The sequence below is a fragment of the Scyliorhinus torazame genome, chromosome 25 (genome assembly GCF_047496885.1).
Source record: "Scyliorhinus torazame isolate Kashiwa2021f chromosome 25, sScyTor2.1, whole genome shotgun sequence".
Taxonomy (NCBI): domain Eukaryota; kingdom Metazoa; phylum Chordata; class Chondrichthyes; order Carcharhiniformes; family Scyliorhinidae; genus Scyliorhinus; species Scyliorhinus torazame.
In genome coordinates, this window is record NC_092731.1 from 40241769 (window position 1) to 40255191 (window position 13423).

The following is a 13423-nucleotide window of genomic DNA, read 5'->3' on the forward strand; positions in this document are numbered from 1 at the left end:
ACTGATCCTTGAGGGACCCCGCTAGTTACAGGTTGCCAACCAGAGAAACACCCATTTATCCCCACTCTCTGCTTACTGTTAGTGAACTAATCCTCTACCCATGCTACCACTTTACCCTCAATGCCATGCATCTTTAGTTTATGCAGCAAACTTTTGTGTGGCACCTTGTCAAAAGATTTCTGGAAATCCAGATATACCACATCCATTGGCTCCCCATTATCTACTGCACTGGTAACGTCCTCAAATAATTCTACCAAATTAGTCAGACATGACCTACCCTTTGTGAACCCATGCTGCGTCTGCCCAATGGGACAATTTCCCTCCAGGTGCCCCGCTATTTCCTCCTTAATGATAGATTCCAGCATTTTCCCTACAACCGAAGTTAAGCTTACCGGCCTATAATTACCCGCTTTCTGACGACCTCCTTTTTTAAACAGGGGTGTCACGTTTGCTACTTTCCAATCCTCTGGGCCCACCCCAGAGTCTAGTGAATTTTGATAAATTATCACTAGTGCATTTACAATTTCGCTAGCCATCTCTTTTAACACTCTGGGATGCATCCCATTAGGGCCAGGAGACTTGTCTACCTTTAGCCCCATGAGCTTGCCCAATACTGCCTCCTTAGTGATTACAATCATCTCAAGGTCCTCACCTATCATATCCTTATTTCCATCAGTCACTGGCATGTTATTTGTGTCCTCCACTGTGAAGACTGACCCAAAAAACCTGTTCAGCTCCTCAGCCATTTCCCCATCTCCTATTATTAAATCTCCCTTCTCATCTTCCAAAGGACCAATATTTACCTTAGCCACTCTTTTTTGTCTTATATATTTGTAGAAACTTTTACTATCTGCTTTTATGTTCTGAGCCAGTTTACTTTCATAGTCTACCTTACTCTTCTTTATGGCTTTTTTAGTAGCTTTCTGTTGTCCCCTAAAGACTTCCCAGTCCTCTAGTCTCCCACTAATTTTTGCCACTTTGTATGTTTTTTCCTTCAATTTGATACTCTCCCTCACCTCCTTAGATATCCACGGTCGATTTTTCCCCTTTCTATCGTCTTTCTTTTTGTCGGTATGAACCTTTTCTGAACACTGAAAGATCGCTCGGGAGGTTCTCCACTGTTCCTTAACTGCTTCACCAGGAAGTCTTTGCTCCCAGTCTACCTTAGCTAGTTCTTCTCTCATCCCATTGTAATCGCCTTTGTTTAAGCACAAAACACTAGTGTTTGATTTTACCTTGTCATCCTCCAACTGTATATTAAATTCCACCATATTGTGGTCGCTCCTTCCAAGAGCATCCCGAACTATGAGATCATTAATCAATCCTGCCTCATTACACAGGACCAGATCTAGGACCGTTTGTTCCCTTGTAGGTTCCATTACAAACTGTTCCAGGAAATTATCCCGGGCACATTCTATAAACTCCTCCTCAAGGCTGCCTTTACCAACCTAGTTAAACCAATCGATATACAGATTAAAATCTCCCATGATAACGGCTGTACCATTTCTACATGTATCCATTATTTCTTTGCTTATTGCCTGCCCTACCATCCTGTTACTATTTGGTGGCCTGTAGACTACTCCTATCAGTGACCTTTTCGCCTTACTATTCCTGATTTCCACCCAAATTGATTTAACCTTGTCCTCCATAGCACCAATATCATCCCTTACTATTGCGCGGATGCCATCCTTAAACAACAAAGCTACACCACCGCCCTTACCGTCCATTCTATCCTTTCGTATAGTCTGATACCCTTGGATATTTAACTCCCAGTCGTGAGCATCTTTTAACCATGTTTCAGTAATGGCCACTAAATCATAGTCATTCACGATGATTTGCGCCATCAACTCATTTACCTTATTTCATATACTACGAGCATTCAGGTAAAGTACACTTATGCTGTTTTTTATGTCTTTGTTATGAATCCTAACACCTTGATCAGTAACTTTTCGCAATTTATTTTCCTCTTACCCTTCCTCCTAATTTTCCTTGTCTTTGAACCCATATCTCTACATAATAACCTGTCACGAAACCTGCTGCCTTGATCTCCATTAACCATTATACTGTTCATTGCTTTACATTTCCCTTCCCCCCCAACTTGCTAGTTTAAAGTCCTTGTGACCAACCTATTTATCCTATTCGCTAGAACACTGGTCCCAGAATAGTTCAGGTGAAGACCGTCCCAACGGTACAGGTCCCTGCTGCCCCAGTACTGATGCCAATGCCCCATGAAATGGAATCCCTCTTTCCCGCACCACTCCTTTGGCCACGTGTTAACTTCCCTAATTTTCTCAACCCTATGCCAATTGGCACGTGGCTCGGGTAGTAATCCAGAGATTATAACCCTGGAGGATCTGTTCTTTAATTTGGTCCCTAGTGTTTGATAATCCCCAAACAGGTCCTCTTTCCTAGTCGTACCTATGTTGTTAGTCCCAACGTGGACCACAACAACTGGATCCTCCCCCTCCCTCTCCAAAATCCTTTCAAGCCGATCAGAGATGTCCCTCACCCTGGCACCGGGTAGGCAACATACCATGTGGGACTCTCGATCTGGCTTACAAAGGATGCCATCAATCCCCCTAATTATAGAATGCCCTACAACTACCACTTGTCTTTTTGCTCTCCCCTCTTGAATGGCTTCCTGTACCACGGTGCAGTGGTCAGTCAACGCATCCTCCCTACAGCCCTCTTCCTCATCCACACAGGGAGCAAGTACCTCATACCTGTTGGACAAGGTCAAGGGCTGAGGCTCCTCAACTTCTAAACTCAGGATCCCCCTACCTGCCTCCCTTGCAGTCACACCACTCTGTCCCTGACCACTGTCCGAATTAACAGTACTTATTCTACCGGGTGTGACTGCCTCCTGAAATATAGCGTCCAGGTAATGTTCCCCCTCCCTGATGTGCCGCAGTGTGTGCAGCTCAGTCTCCAGCTCATCAATTCTGAGCCGAAGTTCCTCGAGCAGCCAACACTTGCTGCAGATGTGGTCACTGACGGTCTCAATGGGATCCACCAGTTCCATCATCATACAGCAACAGCACATCACCTGTCCAGCCATATTCAACTAGTTAATTAATTTTAATTTATTTTTAAAAACATTTCTTTATAGAACCCCAAGGATAAACCCGAACACAGCCCTCTCTCGCCACTCACCCAAACTCAGTCACTCACCTAAACTCAGATGCACTCTGTTCCAATCAGCACTCCATGACTAAAGGCATTCCTGCCACAGCTTTTGTGCACTCACCTCTCCCAGCTCTGTCCCGGCTCTCTCCTCCGGCGCGGTTTTCGCTGTCCCGGCTCTCTCCTCCCGCGCTGCTTTCGCTGTCCCGGCTCTCTCCTCCTGCGCTTTTTAAATCTCCCTGCCCTCTCCTCCGGCGCTGTTTTCGCTGTTCATTCCTTTCCCCCAAATTTTCCGGACCATTCTCCATTTCGGACAAAGTCAGCCCCTCGGTCGACAACATCACATATCCCAATGGCAAGTCTGCGTGGTTTCACATAAACCAGCTTCAGGCTTATGGCTCGCAGGACAACCATTCACACCACACCTTGCTCGCAGCAGCAGGCGGGCACACCCCACCCACAGATGACGTATTCCTACCCTCCCCCAGCCCATCCTCAGACACAACTTCAACTCCACCTCCAGAGGCACAACTCCGCCTCTGCCTTCCTTCAACCAGCAGCGACAGCGACAGTGATAGCGATAGCAATCACAACAGTCACAGCACACCACCTTATAATTATACCCCTGTACCAGGCCCCACTCCCAGCGAATCCGAGCATGATTCCAGTGACCCCTTCAAGGTCACATACATCAAAGCCCCTGACCCGGACCCACCACCCGACGATTACGGATTACAACCTAACAGCTCCAAACTCGACACACGATTCTGGCACCGAGACAGTTCGTTCAGGCTCATCCGGAATGATGAGATGGACCCCAATTCACCCCAAGCAGCTTTAGCCAAACTATTCCAGTCAAGAGTATGGCAGCCGGGAGAAGGTGATGACATAGAGGCGTACTCCCACCAATCGAATCCCTTTGCCACCCTGTTTGCTATTGATCAATGAGGTGTCCAGATGATGGGGGGGAAAAAGGAACCGATGGACAGATACGGTGTCCTTTCTGATGGAACCTGCAGCATGTTTGTTTTATGTTTGTTCGTTTAATGTACATGTTTGTTGTTTGTGAAATTGAAAGTTTTTCATGGCCCACGCCACCACCCTTTTGACGCCCAATGCCTGTTAATGGAACAGGTTTGTCGACAAACAACCGTTCAGAGGAACTAGTTTGTAGACAGACACTCATAGCTACTCTCCTGATTCGATCACGAGAGGCAGCCCCCACGACGACAACATTCTTACCCGTTCTTGCCGGTCGCTCAGGCAGTGGAGAAACGGCATTGGTCACCGCCCTGCCTGAGGACCCCCCTCTGGTCAGCTACGCTCGGGTAGAGCACATATGGCACTGATCACCATCCTACCCGGGGATTCCACCCATTTCTTGCCCGCGCGGCCCATACGCACCCCATTTTGGCTCTTTCAGTTCGAAATTATTTTGTTTGGTTTTGGCAACCCTTAGGTTGCTCCCATATGATATTTACATCCTCGAACACTAGGATGGTCGATCGCAAAGGCTGCAAAACAGCTCGCACTATGTCAGTATTTATCTCGGATGTCTTGTCCCAAATATCTGGTTTAAACATTTTTTTTAAATGAGGGAGTCACAGATGGTGACCAATCATAATGGGTAATTGGCAACCAAGGACAGACAGACAGACATACGAGATCTTAAGCAAGATAATAACAGATATTATGCTTGTGTCCATAGAACTCTGGAACCTCAGGAACCCCAGAGGAAGACAAATAAGAAGACGGAAAGATGAAGATGATCTCCATCTTTTGCACCTGGATCTTAGCGGGATCCCTTCAGTTGCACGCGGACGATACCCCCCTGACCCCTACCACACAAACCGTGAATGATTCCCACCCATGCCCTACACAGAACCCCGAGACAGTTAGTCCTGAGACAGTTAACGATACCCCGATCCGGTGTGATAAGTTTATCACCTGGTACTCACTATCCTACATAGTAGAAGCCCTCTTAGTGCTGGCGATACTTTGCAGTGTCGTGCAGACACTTAGAATCAGGAAATGGCAAAGGAGAGCCTACCTCTCTCGTGCCCCAGTATACACATTTAGGTCCCCTATTTTCAGACTTCACCAAACCCTGAACCCCTTGACATGAAGTAAAGTGCACCCGCTTCTCTTTATGTGTGTTTTGTTCAATAAAGAAATGTAAACCTCTGTGTCTGACTGCCAGGCCAGAGAAACTTGTGTTGCTGTTGTTTGTACATTTAAAGTGTTCGGACATAGAACAGTACAGCACAGAACAGGCCCTTCAGCCCTCGATGTTGTGCCGAGCATTGTCTGAAACCAAGATCAAGCTATCCCACTCCCTGTCATTCTGGTGTGCTCCATGTGCCTATCCAATAACTGCTTGAAAGTTCCTAAAGTGTCCGACTCCACTATCACAGCAGGCAGTCCATTCCACACCCTGACCACTCTCTGAGTAAAGTACATACCTCGAACATTTTGTAGATTATTTTTGATTGTTTGAGTGAGGATAGTTTATTGAGGATAGTTAGAGGTTCCAGTTTTTTAAAATTTTGCAATGCATGCCTGAATATCGTAGCGCCCCGTAGAGTTTTATACTGATGTATGTAAGTAAAATGATTTTAGATAAAGAATTGCATTTCATAGGATAGGGCAGTGTAGAGCCAATGGCCACCTCGGACACGCCCAGCAATCAGGGCACCCACCCCTCTGTTGGAGGAAATCGATGAGAATGATTGGGAAACGGCCCAATTAATTGGGGCCAAGTTCAAGGCCCGCCCAAAAGCACGCGAAGCTCCTTTAGTGTATAAGAAGAATCTCCCAAGATAGAATCGCTCTCTTGTGGCCCCGGCTCTCACCGAGGAGAAACCTGCCCGACAGCAACATCAGAAGAAGTAAGTCCAAGGTCAACACACGCTACGAGACAGACGCTCCCAGCTGTTATTCTGTACCAACTCGACCCCAGCAGCCTCAGAACCGAACAACGGCCATTGTTCCTCTGACTGAGTGGGCGCCCGAAGCTAAGTATAGGCTTTAGCAGTAGTGACAGTTTAGTTTGTAGAGTTTTACGCATGAGTATATTTGACTGTAAATAAATGAACATTGAGTTTGAACTTACTAACTGGAGTATCGAGTCTTTGATCTGTATTCAGTTTTGAACCTTGTGGCGGTATCGAAAGATACCCGGCGACTCTCGAGCAAATGTAATTGTAATTAAGGAAGGCGAACATATTGGCCGCCATCTTCAGAGCCAAATTAAGAGAAACACAATTAGCAACAGCCCTTAGTGTCCAAAAAGATTAGGAGGGGTTATTGGGTTGCGGGGACAGGTCGGAAATGAGGGTTGAAGTGGGTGCAGACTGGATGGGCCGAATGCTCTTCTGCATTGGATGTTCCATGTTCTACAATGTGGGGCCGAATACTTTGCGCAAAGTAGTAATTCAGAACAGGATGAGTTCTGAAAGTTATTCGGAATATTGGATGACTATTTGAGGTCGAATATATTTGGTCGGGATGTTAATAAGTGACATTGAATCAGTTTCTGAAACAATGACCCAATGCAATTCACTAAAACTCCTGCTTTTTGGGCCGGGTTATTTCCTGCAGGTTTCCGCGCTGCCACTTTGGGAAAATCTTTGGTCTGGACCTGGCTATCGCAGCAATTGTCAATTTGTTGCAGTATGCCTGTTTCGCTCTTCTTCAGGGACCTCTGCAACATGATCCTCTGTATGTGAGTATCAGCTGATATTGATTATTTACCATCGATCAGATAAATATACCCAGAAATCATAGGTTCAGTGAGAGGAGTTTCAAGAGCATTCATCAGATTTCCAGCTATATTTTTGGATGGAGGGATATATGAACTGAGCAATGAGCAGGTGGTTCAGCGGGTATGAGGTAGGCGATGGTGTAGTGGTGTGGTCACTAGACTAGTAATGGTGACATTTTGATTCGATTTTTAAAAATCTGCAATTTAATTAAGTCTAATGACGACACAAAACCATTGTCGATTGTCAAAAACCCATCAGATTCACTAATGTCCTTCAGGGAAGGAAATCTGAGAACCTTATCTGGCCTGGCCTACATGTGACTCCCCACCCAGAGCAATGTGGTTGACTCTTAAATGCACTTAGGGATGGGAAGTACATGCCAGCCAGCCTGTGACATCCACATCCCACGAAGTAATAACGGAAAAAAGGCAGCAAGCATTTATTCCTGATACCTACACAAATGCCGACTCAATGGTTAAGTATGTGTTCAATATCGCCAGCCCGCAACTGGGATGAATTTGAAAGTCTTTTGAATCACAGAGAAACTGGGCTAGCCCCTGTGAAGAACGATTACCGTTGGCCGTTATTACTCTCCGTGGGTCACAGAGACTGAAACAAGCATTTTTCATGGATGTGTTCAAAATTAGGCTGTTTTATTTAGGCAAACTAATCATATGCTGTTTTGTCTGGCAGAAGTGACACTAGAATGGGTGGACGTGGATAGAATGTTTCCACCAGTAGGAGAGACTAGAACCCAAAGGCACCACCTCAGACTCAAGGGACGATTCCTTAAAACAGACAAGAGGAGAAATGTCTTTAGCCAGGTTTCGTGATTCCATAAAACCCATTGCCGCAGACGGCCGGGGAGGACAAGTCACCGAATGTCTTTACATAGAAAATAGAAGCAGGAGGAGGCCATTCGGCCCTTCGAGCCTGCTCCGTCATTCATTGTGATCATACCTGATCATCAAGTTCAATATTGTGATCCCGCCTTCCCCACATATCCGTAGATTCTTTTCGGCCCAAGAGTGACATATAATTTGGCTATTTCTAGTTAAGAGGGGCATGTCTAGGTTCTTGATGAATAAGTAGATCGGGGATTATGGGAGAAGACAGAAGAATGGGGATGAGAAACATATCCGCCATGATCGAATAGCGGAGCAGACTCAGTGGGCCGAAACGCCTAATTCTGCTCCTATTTCTTCTGTTATCATTGTCTGTATAAGAAGATACCACAATTTACTTTGTAGGAAATAGATATCGAGTTGAAATTAGGAAACCCTCATGCAACGAATGCTTGGGATTTAGAACTTACTACCTGATTGGGATTCCAATAAGGCAATATAATTGCAAAGCAAAATTGGTTCAAAAATTACGATGCAAGAGTGTGAGCATAGAGCTGGAGCGCGGGACCAATTGCATTTCTCCTCCCCAGATATCACACAAACACGACGGACTGAATGGTTACATTCTACACTGTATGAATCTATGAATCGATCAGAAAATATTCATTTTCTGAATATAAACTATTTGAAATTGTGCAGCTGAACATTGGCTTCATCATCCTTGTATCTCTGGCCTGCATCCATCCCATCAACGTTTACCTCTATTGCCGACAAGAAAAACAGAAGAAAAGTGAGCTCATGACATCCCTCGGCGCAGTTGCCGTTCCAGAGAAGCAGGACGAATGAATAAATGACTCTACGCAAGGTATTAGCTGAAGTGGGAGTCTACTGAGCTGGGTTTGTGAAGGGTGTGTTTTGGGTTAGACTATGCAGGGTTGGCGCATTTTTCATTTACTGAACAAACTAATTCAACAAATCAAGGGGTGGAATATACAAGGCAGACCCGTAATTAGATATTGCATCAAAGGTACCGGTATAACTTGGGCTGGTTTAGCACAGTGGGCTAAATCAGCAGCGCGGTTCAATTCCTGTTCCAGCCTTACTGAACAGGCGCCGGAATGTGGCGACTAGGGGCTCTTCACAGTAACTTCATTGAAGCCTACTTGTGACAATTAGCAATTATTATTATTATCTGAGCAAACTTAAAACATCAACACCAATGTGATCCATGCAGTAGATAAAACTATCCAGTTCCAGCGGTGTCCGCTGCCAGGCCAAAGGCATCCATCGTGCCGACGAAGCCCATATTCTCCCTTTCCAGGGATACCCGGCAGCAAACAAAGCTACAAAGGAGTGTCACAGAAGACTAGGGCGATGGCTGACTCTCCCAGTATAAATATCCTGGTGGTTACCACTGACCAGAACCCTAACTAGACCCGTCGTCACAATACTTTGTCTATAAGAGCAGGTTAATAGACGGCCGTCTCCGGCGAACAACTCACGTCTAGACTCCAGGAGCTTGTCCATCATCTAACCGGCTCAAGTCAAGAATGTTACGGTATACTCTCTCCCATATACTCTTCCCTTGCCTGGGAACTATCAACAGTCAAGAAGCTCTAAACCTGCCAGGACAAATCATCCCTCTGAATTGCTGTTCCTTCAACAACCATGCAGCCCTTCCACCACTGGCACACAGTGGTAACTGTTATTAGTATATCCAATGTGCACTGCAGGAACTTACCAAGGCTCCTGAGGCATAACCTTCCAATGGAACTAAAGCTTTGCTCCGACATGCCTTGACTCCTTTACCTCAGATGTTTCAACCCGACCCCCACCCCCACGTTCTCCAATCTCACTCCGTCTCCACACTCCGGTTCTGATATCGGCTGTTACATAAGAACGTAAGAACTAGGAGCAGGAGTAGGCCATCTGGCCCCTCGAGCCTGCTCCACCATTCAATGAGATCATGGCTGATCTTTTGTGGACTCAGCTCCACTTTCCGGCCCGAACACCATAACCCTTAATCCCTTTATTCTTCAAAACTGTTGCTCCCTATCCTCCCCTTTTCAGTTTCCCTCACTTCCCATGCGATCGCTTCTTCCTTACCTCTCTCGCCCTTTGGCCTTTTTCTGCTTTATATCGTTTATTTCCCCTCCTAACCTCCTGTCGTACCCCTTTTCTGATTTCCCCCTTTCTCATTGTATCCGCTATTCCATTCATTGCCTCCTATTGACTCCTTCACATTCATTATTTAAAATTCAAGTCTGTTTCTCTTCCTCGCTCTCCCTTTTCCCTTTCCCCTCTCTTCTGCTTTCATTGTCCACCAGTGTTTTTTCTGCTATGTGCTTCTGCCTTCTATTACAGCTCCTGAAGTTAAAACTCTTTAGAATAGACTCCCTGCAGGGCAGAATGAAGCCTTTCGGCCAATCTAATCCGTGCCGCATCCAGAGGAAACCCACACAGACTCGGGGAGAACATTTAAACTCCACACGGCGACCTCAGCCGGAATTGAACCTGGTGATGTGAGGAAGTATTGGTAACCACAGTGCCACTATACTCTGCTTCTTGAAAGTATTTCCCTTTTAATGAGTATAAATTTGCAGAGCCCGACTCTATCGCCGTTTGGCGGGAGTATATTTCCACTCGAAGGCTGCCACACTGGGCATTCTCGCTGGAAAATGGTGCAATATTTAGGTATGAATTGTATTTTATTTGGGGATATCGATTTGCAGTCCATTACATCAATTGTAATCTTCAGGGACAAAATGTTAGAAAACTGAAATCCCTGTCGGAGCGACCGAATGAAAATGTGTTGGTTTGGGTTTTCTAAATTAATTTTTAGTTATTTTGTGTGTTTAAAAATAATGTTTGTTTTCTTAGCGTATTGAAATGAAATGATTTTTTTGCTTCTGGTCATCAAAATAAATAATATTTTGGCAGGAATGTTATTTCAAAATTCTTCTTTGTGGTTAAGAAATAATGAGAGCTATGAAACATATTGCACTCTGTAATAAAAGCCTGAAATTCAGGAAAACTCGGCATTTCTGGCAGCATCTGAGGAGAGGGTAGCGCAGGTAACGTTTTGAGTTCCTTTGACTCGTCTTGAGTGCTGAAGAGAGGGCAAGGTCGATTGGTTGTGTGGTTGAGGTTTGGTGGGTTGTATGCGGCAGAGCTGCGATTGATTATATATGTTTAAATTGTGATGGGCTTTATGCGTTTTAAATGTGATGGTGGAATGTAGTTGAGACGCGGTCAGTTGTATGCAATTGGACGGTGAGCTGTTATATACTATTGAGCTGCCATCGGTTGCATGCGGTTGCACTGAGATGGACTATACAAGGTTGAATGCGAGTGAACTGTGGCGGGTTATATACACTTGATCTCCAATGAGTTGTATGAGACAGAACTATGATGCGCTTTCGACACTTGCGTTGTGACGGGTTTACTAAGGGTGAAGTCTGATAGGTTTTATACAGTTCAACTCTGTCGGGTGATCACGGTAGAGTTGTGAGAGATTGTATGTGGTTGAACTCTGAAGGATTGTGGTGGGATGCCGGGTGAGAACTCTACTATATGGAATTGCTGAAACTGTGAGGGAGGTTGAATGCACCACAGGAGTGATATCAATGACCTATGGGAATATTTTCTGATAAAATAACATTAATCGAAACACAGAATTGACATCATTAACAACAAAAAAATAGCTTTACAGTTAACAGTTCTTAAATGAAAGAAGGAAATCGAGCGTATGTCCTAATTGTGCCAATTTTACAAATTAAACAAACAAATATAGTTCAATTGCCACTGATCAAAAAAGTTAGCAATCACGTTTAATTCATTTTCTCTGTGCAGGGATGTTGGCGAGAACTTTTCAAGAGGCATCTGAAAGACTCTTATTGCATTTAAAATCTCATGGCATTCTGAAAATTGCAGACAAACCTGGCTCCTCCCTTTAATTATCCCAGAATAAGACCTTATTCTGTCTTCTCACACAAGATGTCCCAAGATTAGCCGGAACAACATAAAATATATGTCTTATAAATAATCTGCACCCTTGGGAACTCCAGACTAAAACAACCGTCCATTAGCCACCTATCTACAAACAAGTAGATGCTTCCCAAATCGATCCAGAAAACTCTTCCTGCAAAATCAAGGAGGCCCTCACTGTTAGAACACAATATACACAGTTTTGGCAGATATACTTGATGCATGCATCTTAAATTTGTTTGAATGACATTAGTGCAACATGTATACAACATAAATACAATCACACATTAATAAGCAATTTAAAAATCTGGCTTATTTTCCATTGGCTTTTCAACTTTAAATGCTAAATGCTAATAAACATTACTATTACCGTATGAAACATACCTCCTCATATACATGGATGCGCATTTAAACACCAGTGGTGGGTGAAAATGTTCGCAAGTAGACCTTAACATGAGCAAAATAATTTATTGTTTACAGAGTTCTGGGAGAAAGTCCTGGATCCCTCGGCCCTGCAGGTACACTTTCCCATTGAGCTGTGGCTTAAAGTGGGTTAATATACCCTTTCAAAAGCAGAAATAGTTGGCATTCTCATTTACATAGAGCCAATCAATTCTCTTAGTACCGCAGTTCATTCCATATACAACTATAAATTCTTATTCTCTTAATATCGCAGTCCATTCCATATATAGCTATCAATTCTTTGCACAGTAGCTTGCATTTCTCCAATCCATATGTTGCATGCGTGATTACAGAAGGTCATTAGGTCATGAGTTGCCTGTCATAAGGTTGTGGGTTGCCAGTCCGAGATGTGGATTTAGAGGCCACCCTTCCTCTCGCAGCTGTCTTGACAGCTTAGAATGGCAGCGCCTGCAGTCCGTGGAGCACTGGTCCTAACTTGACCGATTGTCTTTAGAGGATACATCTGTCAGAGTCACTCTTAGTGCAAAGGTCACTGTCTCAGCAGAAAATAAGCAGACATTAATTCATATCCCAGCATATTATCAAAGCAGAAAGTTTACACCAACACCAGTATAGTCCATTTCAGTGTTACTTTCCCACATTTAAACGTTCCATTCTTCTCACATCTCAAAGCCGTCATAAAATATCTGCAATCAGGTTTTCTCTTCCGGCGAGATGTACAATTTTCAAGTTAAATTATTATCGGAATAAATTCCATCTGAACAGTCTTGAATTCCGAAGTAAAAATTTCTCTGGATTTCAATAATTTCAATATGTTTCAACGTCAATACGAAACTCAATCTCTTCTTTTCGATGGCTGAATGCTTATTTGACAAAATTTAGATAAATTCAACCAACACGTATTTTACTCCATTGTCATTTTCTTGTAATAGTACAGCACCACCGCCCACATCGCTGGCATCACTGACCACCTTAAATTTCTTGTCATAATTCGGGGTTACCAGAACTGGTGCAGTGGTCAACACAGCTTTCAGATAATCAAATGCCTCCTTACATTCTGTCGTCCAATGAGATTTCCTGTCGTTCTTCAACAGTTCAGTCAGTGTAGCAAACCACAATGCAGTCATTTGGCACGAATTTTCAACGTAAACCATTCACCCACAAATAATCCCTTTTCTCGTTGAAGTTATTGGTTTCTCCCAAATGACATTTGTGTTATCGTTCCCTCTGGCCACCAGACCATGTCCAAATAGTACAGCCGCAGAACCGACTCGGGCTTTC

At 44.3% G+C, this 13423-nt stretch overlaps 1 protein-coding gene across 1 annotated transcript in view; it reads left to right on the forward strand.

Moving 5' to 3' along the window:
• The window catches only part of LOC140402497 (equilibrative nucleobase transporter 1-like), a 74799-nt gene extending 64141 nt beyond the window's left edge, over positions 1–10658 (forward strand). Inside the window, exons 9-10 of the mRNA XM_072490340.1 lie at positions 6724–6847; positions 8432–10658. Of these exons, the coding sequence (XP_072346441.1) occupies positions 6724–6847; positions 8432–8578 (271 nt within the window). The 3' untranslated portion in view covers positions 8579–10658. The remainder of the gene's footprint in view (positions 1–6723; positions 6848–8431) is intronic.
• The last annotated feature ends 2765 nt before the right edge of the window (positions 10659–13423 follow it).